At 43.4% G+C, this 14,610-nt stretch overlaps 1 protein-coding gene across 3 annotated transcripts in view; it reads left to right on the top strand.

The window, feature by feature from the left end:
• LOC110496680 (trichorhinophalangeal syndrome I) overlaps positions 1 to 14,610 on the top strand; it is a 227,635-nt gene that overhangs the window by 9,825 nt on the left and 203,200 nt on the right. For all 3 annotated transcript variants that reach the window (XM_036953490.1, XM_036953491.1, XM_036953489.1), the window contains exon 2: positions 1,278 to 1,570. In XM_036953490.1, coding sequence (XP_036809385.1) covers positions 1,558 to 1,570 — 13 coding nt within the window. In that variant the 5' untranslated portion in view covers positions 1,278 to 1,557. The remainder of the gene's footprint in view (positions 1 to 1,277; positions 1,571 to 14,610) is intronic.

The following is a 14,610-nucleotide window of genomic DNA, read 5'->3' as shown; positions in this document are numbered from 1 at the left end:
TTTTGTGATACAGCCAGGAATTGAACCAGGGTCTGTAGTGACCCCTCTAGCACTGAGATACAGTACCTTAGACCGCTGCGCCACTTGGGAAGCCCCCTGAGTGTGTTCACCTGTTAAAGCAAGTCAGTATTTGAACAATTGCTTGTTGTACCTCCTCCAGCCATATGGATGGGGGTGGCTTGTACTGGGCTCTGTATGCAGCAGTGGCCTATGGTGTGGTTTGGGAAGGTGTAGTGATGTGGGCCTAGACACTTTCTGTTTTATATTAGGGATAAATCAAGAGGCCTACGTTTCCAGACCTGCTGTCTGTGTCTGGTAGACATTTCTTGTAGGTTTAGATCAGGATTAGCCCTTTATCACATAAGAATCCGCACCTCTTTTCTACACCAGACTTAGAAGTTGTGTTTGTGTGTGTTTGTGTTTTATCTTAGGACTTCCATAATGCACTTTGGGCTAGCCAGCTTAGAAATTCCCTTAACCATCACTCAGACACAGATAAACCTATTGATTAGGAGCAGAGTATGCAAAAAAATGTGGTTATCTCCTCTCCTCTCCTCTCCTCTCCTCTCCTCTCCTCTCCTCTCCTCTCCTCTCTTCTCTTCTCTTCTCTTCTCTTCTCTTCTCTTCTCTTCTCTTCTCTTCTCTTCTCTTCTCTTCTCCTCTCCTCTTTAGAACTCTGATGAGTCAGTTTAGCCTCTGTGTTCATGATCTGTCTATCAGGGTGTGTTCTTTATTTCCTCCACTATTGTTCAGTGTTTTTTTCTACTGTAGTGGGCACGGCATAGGCCATTACATCTCAGACAGGTTGGACAGGATGAGTCGTCGAGAAGAGTTGGAGAAAATAGTGTTCCTGGGGAAGGTTTGTTTTCCTGTGTCCAATTTGGTTTGCCAGAGGGTCTACCGTTAGAGCTCCCATTCATTCATGAGACCGACAGCCCGGCAGTTGGATGATGCCTTGCACAGGACTGACTCTGATTTGTAATGACCGCGTCATTAATTGTGTTTTTACTGATCATTGTTCTCTCTCTCGAAATCACATGGAAGGCAAAATGTCGGTCAGTATGGCCTTCATACGTTTTATGACTTTTTATAGCTATTGTTATAGATATCTTTATAGCTATTGTTTTGAGACGAATTTAGAGGTTTACTTGCATGTTTAATGTGCATACATGTTAAGGTACATGTAGACTTTAAAGAATATATTGTGTTGATTTCACTTTTTTTGTGCTTCCTTGATTTTTACGTGTTTCCTTTTTTTTTATGGGGTGTGATTGCAGAGAGAGAAGCGTTGTGATGTGTGCTCCAGTGGAACCCAGGACTGCTATGACCTGTGACCTCTGAAGACACACGTGGAAGAAGAGAGACAACTTTTACAAACTTCAGAAAGACCCTGCCGCCAACAACAACAAGACCAAAGAAAAGACAATGGAATAAATGAATCTCCGGCATGGACGTGGAATTAAGGAGACCTCCGTCAAGAAGCAGGGACCCTGGATGTTGATCCTACCCTGATAATCTTTCTCCCTGTGGAATCTGTGCTGATAATGCGCTAACCCAATGCTCAGCAGAGGTATGATCTCTCTTGTTGTAGGCCTCAATATACAAAGAGTAGGCTTAGAAAAATGTGAATATTGTTTATTTTCACGTAATTTGAAATGGTTTCAAGTCAGCCGAAACCCAAATTATTAAAGATTGTAAACGCTTTTTTTCAATCTTTTTCGAAAACCGAGTCACAGGGTTCTCAAAATAATTTTATTGAACTGTACCTTAATCCTCGTTGTTGTGGAGTTGTTTTGTTCGGCTTCTTTTTAGCAGTTTTATGTTCTTAGCTGTGGTATATTCCAGCATTTTGATCTGGTGTTGAAGGCAGTACCATCTGTATTTGTAGAGCTTATTATGTGGAATGTTGTCTATATTGACTTAATGTTTCGACCTCCCCCTGGACCACACACATGCTCATGGTACGTTCTCCGTTCACTCTGTTCTTGTCTAGATGGGTCAACTGACAGTTTTATTGTCTGTATCTTTATGATCTGATCGTTTACAAAACGTTCCAGGAGGTTGTTGCTATAAAGTAGGTTTCTACAGTGTTGTTACAGCTTAGTCATACCTAATGTTTATTCATACTGAGACACACAGTTACTGGCAGTACATATAGACAACAGTATTTCATGTTATTGACAAATGTAACAGGACTCATACCTAACGTTTATTCATACTGAGACACACAGTTACTGGCAGTACATATAGACAACAGTATTTCATGTTATTGACAGATGTAACAGGACTCATACCTGAAGTTAATTTCACATACTGAGACACAACGTTTCAGGTGATTTTGCAGGGTAGGAAGGATAAAGTTTCAGGTGATTTTGCAGGGTAGGAAGGATAAAGTTTCAGGTGATTTTGCAGGGTAGGAAGGACAAAGTTTCAGGTGATTTTGCAGGGTAGGAAGGATAAAGTTTCAAGTGATTTTGCAGGGTAGGAAGGATAAAGTTTCAGGTGAATTTGCAGGATAGGAAGGATAAAGTTTCAGGTGAATTTGCAGGGTAGGAAGGATAAAGTTTCAGGTGATTTTGCAGGGTAGGAAGGACAACGTTTCAGGTGATTTTGCAGGGTAGGTAGTAGTAAGTTACTGGCAGTATGTATTGCTTGTATAGCCTAGAACAATATTGCATGTTATTGACAGATGCAACAGGAGTGCTGCTTTGCCTTTGCCATGAACTGCTGAGGAATAATTAATTATGAAGATAGACGAGTCTAATTAGATGTGAACCAACACCTGTCCTCTTTCTTAACATTTCAATTTGCCTCGCATGAAACAGTGTCCTTATTTATACTTGTCTTTTGGTCAATGCTAGCATTGCCATCAAGTGGCAGGTTATCACTCTTGATAAGGACACTACAATATTTCAACATTTATGGTAATTATTCAATTACTGCGTTGCTTGTTTTTTGTCACAAGGACTCAGTCATTTATGCTGTTTCTTTCTAAATCCTCAGCGTCAGTACAAGTGTTGTGCCCTTTGCCGTGCATTGCACTATGGCATTGAAGAGCAAAGCACAGAAATCTAATACTCTCATTAAGTTTGGAAAGTGTCCACACAGCTGGCGGTTTGGACTTCTTAACAGTAGGTGACCTTAAGTGACGTATCTCAAAATGTGTGTCATAGTTGATAATGTTCTCCTCATCCAGATCGAAATATTAAACGTGATAATTAACAGCTATTACGAGAAAATGTATTTGTTAACGCTGCAGAAACGTTTTCTCCTGACTGTCTAGCGATTTCAGTAGATTTGTGTAATGTTTAATATATGCTCTCTAAACCCATCCAGACTACTCAAAACAGAAAATGTGTCTGTACTTGAGAAATAACATTACCTCTGTGTTAGAATGGGCTTAACTTAAAGCTTTCAGTTGGTTCTTAGAGCTTTCAGTTGGATTTTAGAGCTTTCAGGTGTTTTTTTATAGCTTTCAGTTGTTTCTTAGAGCTTTCAGTTTGTTCTTTTAGCTTTCAGTTGGTTCTTAGAGCTTTCAGTTGGTTCTTAGAGCTTTCAGTTGGTTCTTAGAGCTTTCAGTTGTTTCTTAGAGCTTTCAGTTGGTTCTTAGAGCTTTCAGTTGTTTCTTAGAACTTTCAGTTGTTTCTTAGAGCTTTCAGTTGGTTCTTAGAGCTTTCAGTTGTTTCTTAGAGCTTTCAGTTGGTTCTTAAAGCTTTCAGTTGGTTCTTAAAGCTTTCAGTTGGTTCTTAAAGCTTTCAGTTGGTTCTTAAAGCTTTCAGTTGGTTCTTAAAGCTTTCAGTTGTGCTTCATAGAGACAGCTGAGCTATTATTAACAACCAATGAAACATGCATTCAAGTGTTTCGAGTGTTATTCTCATGATCAGCTCAGCCATAGAAAACAGGCCCAAAGAAGGAAAACACACGATTGTTTTGAATACTTATTGTTTGTGTGTTATTTATCCCATCCTACGTTTACCTTGGTAGATGTTTGTAAAAAGTGATTGGCTTGCGTCTAGATGTTAGACTAAAGTACATGACCTGTATGTGGGACATCAGGTACATCAGTGGATTTATTTAACATGTTACCTGAGCTGATTCAGAGTACTGAGTGTGAAGTCATCATCCTGATAGATGTCTGGTAGCGCCGTCTGCTAAGACAGTTTCCCCATAGTTCCATAATTGTGAGTTCTAATTTACAATATTAATTTCGTGCCCACACACTTTTAATTGAAAAGTGAAAGCCTAGCTGTGAAGGGGGGTCACCCTGGTAGTAGTTGTAGGTTTTTAATACAGTACCCAAGAACAGTCTGTGAGTTACATTGACCACAGGGAAAAGAGCTACATGGTAAATACTGCAATATGGGTTGGATTGAATTGAGCTCTTAATTTTCATTTTCAAGGTGATGATTACACTTTTCTTCCCAACACAACCCACATTTAAACATTTTGTTTGCATCCCATGGGGGATTCAGCCTTACACTGCAAGTGGCAATAGATGTCAGGAACTCATTGTCTTACCACTGTGAGCTAACTATCCAGCGCCGTATTTGCTTGTGATGCACATCATTTTATCATTTTATTACCAGAGCGTGCCAGTGGACTTCTGGTATGTATGCTTTAGTGAAGAAGTGTTGGGATCAGGTACAGCTATGTTTACCCACCCCCTACAATGAATATTTATGAGCAAGTTCCCCCACCCACAACCTCTCACCTGAATGCATTTTTAAAACATTTTTATTGAATGGGTTGGACAAAGGCTGAAATTGGGGTTGTTACCTTTGAAAATACTCCAAACTAGAAGGTAGTAGTAGCATTGCTTGCCAATGCATATCCATGCATATTGCTTAGGTGGGTTAAGAGATTCCAAGCTATCTGGCTTAATGTTTGGTATTTTGTAGAACTTCGTTGTTGTACCTTGCCAGTGTCGTGTGCATTGTGTCTGTGCACTGAGCTAGCTACCATCTCATAGCCTACATTGCATATGAAGTGTGACTGGCTCATCCATAGATGTTCTATCTTTCACCTTTTTTTGGTTGGCTTCGTGCTCTCTGATTGGCACAAAGTTAAGTTGTTGGCCACTGACGAGCATCTCTGTTATAGTCGGTCGGTATAGTCGGTTGGTCACTGCCGGGTCGGTACGTCACTGCCGGGTCGGTACGTCACTGTCGGGTCGGTTGGTCACTGCCGGATCGGTTGGTCACTGCCGGGTCGGTACGTCACTGCCGGGTCGGTTGGTCACTGCCAGGTCGGTTGGTCACTGCCGGGTCGGTTGGTCACTGCCGGGTCGGTACGTCACTGCCGGGTCGGTACGTCACTGCCGGGTCGGTTGGTCACTGCCGGGTCGGTTGGTCACTGCCGGGTCGGTACGTCACTGCCGGGTCCGTTGGTCACTGCCGGGTCGGTACGTCACTGCCGGGTCGGTACATCACTGCCGGGTCGGTTGGTCACTGCCGGGTCGGTTGGTCACTGCCGGGTCGGTTGGTCACTGCCGGGTCGGTACGTCACTGCCGGGTCGGTACGTCACTGCCGGGTCGATTGGTCACTGCCGGGTCGGCACGTCACTGCCGGGTCGGTTGGTCACTGCCGGGTCGGTACGTCACTGCCGGGTCGGTACGCAGCAGGTAGCTCTTTTCATCTAACAAGAGAAGGAACTGTGATAAGTCTATCTGCAGTCTATCGGCAGTCTATCGGCAGTCTATCGGTCATCTATCGGCAGTCTACCGGCCATCTATCGGCAGTCTACCGGCGGTCTATCGGCAGTCTATCGGCAGTCTATTGGCAGTGAGATTCTCGGTGTGTTTAATGCCTTAGAGTTGTAGAAGGGGTGGTGTGAACCTGCTCATTAAGGAAGGAAAGGTTGAATGCTGCTGGCTGATTACGCCGTCATCTCCCCCTCATTCTCATGCACCTTATTGCAATAACCCTGAAACCCACTGAACTAATCTAATTAGTTTGAGAACAAGAAATTATCCTGGGTCATTTGCAGAATGCATAAACAAGAGAGCGATTCATTCTCTTGTGGCGTTAGAAAATAAATGGGTAAGTGCAGGCCTGTTGTTTTTAGTGGATTGCTTCCATGAGGTCTGCACCATATGGTGGTGGAAACAAAGCCCCAAAAGGAGCTAAGAAAAAGGGGGACGGCCGCTGCAGTGAAGCTGCAAAAACAAAGTGTCTTGAGTCAAACCCCCTTCAATTAAAGGATCTTTTTTTTTGTGCGTCTAAATGCAGATGCAAAAATACCAGCCGTAACTAAATGGACCCGACCACGTTGTTCACACATAGGAGGTGTCTGGTCAGGATCAGCACCAGAACTGTATTGAGCCGCTTTGCCACAATTCCAAACTGTACATTGTTGAGGAATTCTGCGTTGCCAGGCTATTTTTGGTGGGGTTCCATTTCAGGTTGCCAGGTGACAGAGATTGCATTCCTTCCTTGTTACATGACTACCCATGATCCTCCAGGTATCCTAGTGACAGTATCCTATCCCGCTGGTCTCTACTGGAATGTCATGTGGCCAGTAGTAGCCTGATGTGAAAATGTAACTTGTTAAATACTGACCTGGTGCAGTTGAATTTACGTGTGTCCAAAGACAAGTCTCTTCACTTGCCAAAGCAATTAAGAACCGTAAGAACCACTCTTTCCTGGTGAGGTTGCTTCCCCAAACCCTCCAAATGATCCCCTCTCAGCCCAACATGATCTTCTCTCCACAGAAAGGCCAATTCACAAGTCTAGGTGTTGCCACAACATGGAGAAGACGAGCATTACGTTTGACAATATTCAACCTGGTTGAAAAGCCTTCTTTCTTTTGCAAATTGAAGGTTTGGGGTAGAGGAAGCTATTCTGAGTCTCTCAGGGTAGTCTACTGTAAGCAGTCTGAATCCTCTGCCTTTACATTAGGGGTTATTATTCCTCTGCCTTTACATTAGGGGTTATTATCCCTCTGCCTTTACATTAGGGGTTATTATTCCTCTGCCTTTACATTAGGGGTTATTATCCCTCTGCCTTTACATTAGGGGTTATTATTCCTCTGCCTTTACATTAGGGGTTATTATTCCTCTGCCTTTACATTAGGGGTTATTATTCCTCTGCCTTTACATTAGGGGTTATTATTCCTCTGCCTTTACATTAGGGGTTATTATCCCTCTGCCTTTACATTAGGGGTTATTATTCCTCTGCCTTTACATTAGGGGTTATTATCCCTCTGCCTTTACATTAGGGGTTATTATTCCTCTGCCTTTACATTAGGGGTTATTATCCCTCTGCCTTTACATTAGGGGTTATTATCCCTCTCCCTTTACATTAGGGGTTATTATCCCTCTGCCTTTACATTAGGGGTTATTATCCCTCTGCCTTTACATTAGGGGTTATTATCCCTCTGCCTTTACATTAGGGGTTATTATCCCTCTGCCTTTACATTAGGGGTTATTATCCCTCTGCCTTTACATTAGGGGTCACAGATACCTGAACCCCTGAACTGCATTCGGTGGTAGAGACCGATTATGTTCTATATTTCTCTGCCTCAAACTACACCACATTACCAAAAGTATGTGTACACCTGCACATCAAACATCTAATTCCAAAATGATGGGCATTAATATGGAGTTGGTCCCCCTTTGTTGCTATAACAGCCTCCACCCTTCTGAGAAGGCTTTCCACTAGATGTTGGAACATTGCTGAGGGGACTTGCTTTCATTCAGACACAAGAGCATTAGTGAGGTTGGGCACTGATGTTGGGCGATAAGGCCTGGCTCGCAGTTGGCGTTTCAATTCTCCCCAAAGGTCTTTGACGGGGTTGAGGTCAGGTCTCTGTGCATGCCAGTCAAATTCTTCCTCACCAGTCTCGACAAAACATTTCTGCATGGACCTCGTTTTGGCCACTGTCATGCTGAAATAGGAAAGGGTCCTTCCAAAACGGTTGCCATAAAGTTGCCATAAAGTTGGAAGCACAGAATCCTTTAGAATGTCATTGTATGCGTTAAGATTTACCTTCACTGGAACTAAGGGGCCTAGACCGAACCACAAAAACAACCCCAGACCGTTATTCCTCCTCCACCAAACTTTACAGTTGGCACTATGCATTCGGGCAGCATTCTCCTGTCATCCGCCAAACCCAGATGTTGAAATGCTGGGCGGCAGGTAGCTTAGTGGTTAGAGCGTTGGGCAAGTAACCAAAAGGTTGCTGGATCGAATTCCCGAGCTGACAAGGTCGTTCTGCCCCTGAACAAGGCAGTTAACCCACTGTTGTTTGGATCTCGGCAGTGAGTGTTGCAACTGAGGACAGATGATTTTTATGCACTTCAGCACTCCCGTTCTGTGAGTTTGTGTGACCCACCACTTCGTGGCTGAGCCGCTGTTGCTCCTAGACATTTCCACTTCACAATAACAGCACTTACATTTGACCGGGGCAGAAATTTGACGAACTGACTCGTTGGATCCTATGACGGTGCCACGTTTAATGTCACTGAGCTCTTTAGTAAGGCCATTCTACTGGCAGTGTTTGTCTATGGAGATTGCATGTCAGTGTGCTCTATTTTATACACCTGTCAGCAACGGGTGTGGCTGAAATAGCCTAATCCACTAATTGCAAGGGGTGTCCACATACTCCTGTATATATAAAAAAAATAAACTGTAGTAGTTTATATAGCAGACCTGTAGTAGTTTATATAATAGACCTGTAGTAGTTTATATAGCAGACCTGTAGTAGTTTATATAGCAGACCTGTAGTAGTTTATATAATAGACCTGTAGTAGTTTATATAATAGACCTGTAGTAGTTTATATAGCAGACCTGTAGTAGTTTATATAGCAGACCTGTAGTAGTTTATATAATAGACCTGTAGTAGTTTATATAGCAGACCTGTAGTAGTTTATAGAGCAGACCTGTAGTAGTTTATAGAGCAGACCTGTAGTAGTTTATATAATAGACCTGTAGTAGTTTATATAGCAGACCTGTAGTAGTTTATATAGCAGACCTGTAGTAGTTTATATAATAGACCTGTAGTAGTTTATATAGCAGACCTGTAGTAGTTTATAGAGCAGACCTGTAGTAGTTTATATAGCAGACCTGTAGTAGTTTATATAATAGACCTGTAGTAGTTTATATAGCAGACCTGTAGTAGTTTATAGAGCAGACCTGTAGTAGTTTATATAGCAGACCTGTAGTAGTTTATATAGCAGACCTGTAGTAGTTTATAGAGCAGACCTGTAGTAGTTTATAGAGCAGACCTGTAGTAGTTTATAGAGCAGACCTGTAGTAGTTTATAGAGCAGACCTGTAGTAGTTTATAGAGCAGACCTGTAGTAGTTTATATAGCAGACCTGTAGTAGTTTATATAGCAGACCTGTAGTAGTTTATAGAGCAGACCTGTAGTAGTTTATAGAGCAGACCTGTAGTAGTTTATAGAGCAGACCTGTAGTAGTTTATAGAGCAGACCTGTAGTAGTTTATATAGCAGACCTGTAGTAGTTTATATAGCAGACCTGTAGTAGTTTATATAGCAGACCTGTAGTAGTTTATATAGCAGACCTGTAGTAGTTTATATAGCAGACCTGTAGTAGTTTATATAGCAGACCTGTAGTAGTTTATAGAGCAGACCTGTAGTAGTTTATATAGCAGACCTGTAGTAGTTTATATAATAGACCTGTAGTAGTTTATATAGCAGACCTGTAGTAGTTTATAGAGCAGACCTGTAGTAGTTTATATAGCAGACCTGTAGTAGTTTATATAATAGACCTGTAGTAGTTTATATAGCAGACCTGTAGTAGTTTATAGAGCAGACCTGTAGTAGTTTATATAGCAGATCTGTAGTAGTTTATATAGCAGACCTGTAGTAGTTTATATAGCAGACCTGTAGTAGTTTATAGAGCAGACCTGTAGTAGTTTAAGGAGCAGACCTGTAGTAGTTTATAGAGCAGACCTGTAGTAGTTTATATAGCAGACCTATAGTAGTTTATAGAGCAGACCTGTAGTAGTTTATATAGCAGACCTGTAGTAGTTTATAGAGCAGACCTGTAGTAGTTTATAGAGAAGACCTGTAGTAGTTTATATAGCAGACCTGTAGTAGTTTATAGAGCAGACCTGTAGTAGTTTATAGAGAAGACCTGTAGTAGTTTATATAGCAGACCTGTAGTAGTTTATAGAGCAGACCTGTAGTAGTTTATACAGCAGACCTGTAGTAGTTTATAGAGCAGACCTGTAGTATATTAATACTAATATAGAGCAGACCTGTAGTATATTAATACTAATATAGAGCAGACCTGTAGTATATTAATACTAATATAGAGCAGACCTGTGACAATTGAATACTAATATAGAGCAGACCTGTGGTAATTTATTGCTAGTATAGAGCAGACCTGTGGTAATTTATTGCTAGAATAGAGCAGACCTTTAGTAGTTCAATACTGGGCTTCAGGCAGCAGAGAAGATGGTCCCCTTGCCTCGACAGACCCTACAGAGAAACCTCCAAGCCCCTTTCTCCTCTCTCCTCTCTCTCTCCTCCCTTACTCCTCCCTCTCTCCTCTCTCCCAGCATGAACCCTGCTCTGGTTGCTGTCGGTTTCCTGTCATAAGAGACATACGGTTGGTAGCTCAATCTCTCCCACCCCCAGCGCTGGTACCATCCCATAACTCTTCAGGCATTCCTGTGGACCAGACAGAGACTGGGTCTGCAGTCGCTCCACCAAACCCTCTCAGCACCTATTATGGTCAACAGGCCGGGGTCGCTGTCAGGCCTGCCGCGTTTTGATTCACCGTCTACCCAGGATTCCTCCTGCCTGCGTCTGTTTTCACCATGTTCTTAACCTCCTAGATAGGAGATAAAATATCCATAAACAGCACTTGAAAGAAAATGTAAATGTTTATAGATTTCCTGCGAGACTTATCTGATATTGTTCTTATTCGTACATCTAGGAGTTGACAAAAAGTTGCCTGGGACAAGCCAAAACTCAACCCAAGACCCTTTTTGTACAGGGAGCCTGAACTGATGATTTAAGTGGACAGTTGGCCCTGTAGATGAGGAGCAAGGAACTGACACTGGGGTTGGAAAGAATTCCAAGACCATACAAATCTCTACAAGACATTCCCACCTGTCTGTTCAACGCAGCCACACCCCCGCCACACCCCCAGCCCCAGCCAACTGCTGTATGGAGAGAGACTGGGAGGGAAGTAGCTAACTGCTGTATGGAGAGAGACTGGGAGGGAAGTAGCTAACTGCTCTATGGAGAGAGACTGGGAGGGAAGTAGCTAACTGCTCTATGGAGAGAGACTGGGAGGGAAGTAGCTAACTGCTGTATGGAGAGAGACTGGGAGGGAAGTAGCTAACTGCTGTATGGAGAGAGACTGGGAGGGAAGTAGCTAACTGCTATATGGAGAGAGACTGGGAGGGAAGTAGCTAACTGCTCTATGGAGAGAGACTGGGAGGGAAGTAGCTAACTGCTCTATGGAGAGAGACTGGGAGGGAAGTAGCTAACTGCTGTATGGAGAGAGACTGGGAGGGAAGTAGCTAACTGCTCTATGGAGAGAGACTGGGAGGGAAGTAGCTAACTGCTCTATGGAGAGAGACTGGGAGGGAAGTAGCTAACTGCTCTATGGAGAGAGACTGGGAGGGAAGTAGCTAACTGCTGTATGGAGAGAGACTGGGAGGGAAGTAGCTAACTGCTCTATGGAGAGAGACTGGGAGGGAAGTAGCTAACTGCTGTATGGAGAGAGGCAGAAAGACTGGCAGGGGGGCAGCCCTTTTTTGGGGGGCAGAGAGGTTGGGACAGGGTCAGCTTTCTGTTTGGGTGGCAGAGAGACTGGCAGGGAAGCAGCTTTGTTTGGGGGGCAGAGAGACTGGGACAGGGTCAGCTTTCTGTTTGGGGGGCAGAGAGGCTGGGACAGGGTCAGCTTTCTGTTTGGGTGGCAGAGAGACTGGGACAGGGCCAGCTTTCTGTTTGGGTGGCAGAGAGACTGGGACAGGGTCAGCTTTCTGTTTGGGGGGCAGAGAGGCTGGGACAGGGTCAGCTTTCTGTTTGGGTGGCAGAGAGACTGGGACAGGGTCAGCTTTCTGTTTGGGGGGCAGAGAGACTGGCAGGGAAGCCGCATCTGTTGGGAGACAGGAGAACACTTTTATGGTGCTGCCACTCCTCTCATATTGATGAGTCAGTGCATGCCCGGAGCCTAGAGAGAGGAGAGTGGTAATGAGAGAAAGAGAGAGGAGAGACACACACCCTTGCATACACACCCCAGACACCAGTGTTTATGTAATGCTAGAGTTAAGCAATAAGGCCAGACGAGGTGTGGTTTGGTATATGATATTAGGTTAAATAAAGAATATGGACAATATACCATGAATAAGGACTATTCCTATGCACGACGCAACCCATAGTATACAGTTTGATACACCACGGCTTTCAGCCAATCAGCATTCAGGGCTTGAACCACCTGGTTTATGAAAGCAAATAGTCCTGTTTTGTCACGAGAGATTGTGTCTTAAATCACATGCAGACGTAAACAGACCTCAGTATTTTGAAAATGGTCTGTCTGTATATTATGAGGGTCTCCTGTGTTGCCGGTAAGGTGATCTCTTCGGGACATCAGCCCTCAAGTCCAGATCACCTGCTCAACTGTTGTGGACGATAGGTTAGCTGGAAATGGGAGTCAGGTGTAAGAGGAAAGGGAATCTACAGCGTAGCCAATGAAGACAGTATGGTCAGACAGACAGTCTGTCTGTCTGTCTGTCTGTCTTTCTGTCTGTCTCACAGCCATGTCTGTCTGTCTGTCTGTCTGTCTGTCTGTTTGTCTCACAGCCGTGTCTGTCTGTCTGTCTGTCTGTCTGTCTGTCTGTCTGTCTGTCTGTCTGTCTGTCTGTCTGTTTCACAGCCATGTCTGTGTCTGTCTGTCTGTCTGTCTGTCTGTCTGTCTGTCTCACAGCCATGTCTGTGTCTGTCTGTCTGTCTGTCTGTCTGTCTGTGTCTGTCTGTCTGTCTTTCTGTCTGTCTCACAGCCATGTCTGTGTCTGTCTGTCTGTCTGTCTGCCTGTCTGTCTGTCTGTCTGTCTGTCTGTCTGGCTCACAGGCATGTCTGTCTCTGTGTCTGTCTGTCTGTCTGTCTGTCTGTCTGTCTGTCTGTCTGTCTGTCTGTCTGTCTCACAGCCATGTCTGTCTGTCTGTCTGTCTGTCTGTCTGTCTCACAGGCATGTCTGTCTCTGTGTCTGAATGTCTGTCTGTGTCTGTCTGGAAAAAAGTGTCTGCTAAATGGCATATATATATATATATATATATATATATTGTAAAGAATTAGTTACTGATCTATGGTACTATAGTCTCCCTTGAGTCCAAGCGCTGATGATGACAAACTGAAAATGCATGTTCAAATTTGCATCTGCACTTTTATTTAAAGTCCTTGTGAGCCTTTGTTCACCTCCGCTTTGAGGTCGTCATTACTGAATCCTTTCAGTGCAAAAAACTCTTGTTCTTTCGAGTTGGGCTACACAGTACACACTGTAGGCCACACCTAGCTAGAGCTTGTTGTGCTTGGCGTGTCATAGCCAAATCATAGTAGGTGTTAGGCTTATCAGTGTTTATAAGAGGTATGGTAGTGTGAGTTGCCAATGGCGCCGTCTCAGACCAGACATTTTAGTGGCTCCCCTCTTGGCTGCAGAGACAATATTTCGCTGTTTTAAAGAAAAATTCCAGCAATTCTACCCATTTTGCCATTGGGTGGAGAGAACATTTAAAGTTTTTAAGCTAGTTTCCTGCAATTCTACACATTGTGCCATTGGGTGGAGAGAACAATTAAAGTTTTAAAGCTAGTTTCTTGCAATTCTACACTTTGTGCCATTGGGTGGAGAGAACATTTAAAGTTTTAAAGCTAGTTTCCTGCAATTCTAAATGCGATACTCTATGTTTTTTTTAAATTTAACTAGGCAAGTCAGTTAAGAACAAAATTCTTATTTACAATGACGGCCTACCCCGGCCAAACCTTCCCCTAACCCAGACAATATTGGGCCAATTATGCACCGCCCTGTGGGATTCCCAATCACGGACGGTTGTGATACAGCCTGGAATCAAACCAGGGTCTGTAGTGACACCTCTAGCACTGAGATGCAGTGTCTTAGACCGCTGTTCCACTTGGGATGCCATCTTTTAAGTCTAACCTTTATTTAACCTTTATTTAACTAGGGAAGTCAGTTAAGATCAAATTCTTACTTACAGTGACGGCCTAGGAACAGTGGGTTAACTGACTTGTTCAGGGGCAGAACGACAGACTTTTACCAGCTCAGGGATTTGATCCAGCAACTTTTCAGTTACTGGCCCAACACTCTAACCACTAGGCGATCTGCCGCATCCCAGGATTCCATTGGGATGCCATCGAAATGAATATAGGGGGAACACTGGGCTTCTAGTTCCTTGGGTGTGGTACAGTCATTATGGTTTGACTACAGTCACTCAAGGCTCTGCATCATAACAGTAGATAATCCATGAATTAAGCTGATAGAAACATCTTGATGCACCAGTTCGGTAATCACCTTTTTGCTAATTCAAATGTTAAGGATGGCGATAATATTCATACTTTTTTGGGATGGTCTATCTTATTCAGTAACAATGTCATGATCCTGATGTGACATGTAGGAAA

Source organism: Oncorhynchus mykiss, chromosome 18 (assembly GCF_013265735.2).
Source record: "Oncorhynchus mykiss isolate Arlee chromosome 18, USDA_OmykA_1.1, whole genome shotgun sequence".
NCBI classification, from domain to species: domain Eukaryota; kingdom Metazoa; phylum Chordata; class Actinopteri; order Salmoniformes; family Salmonidae; genus Oncorhynchus; species Oncorhynchus mykiss.
This window is presented reverse-complemented; position numbering and strand designations above follow the sequence as displayed.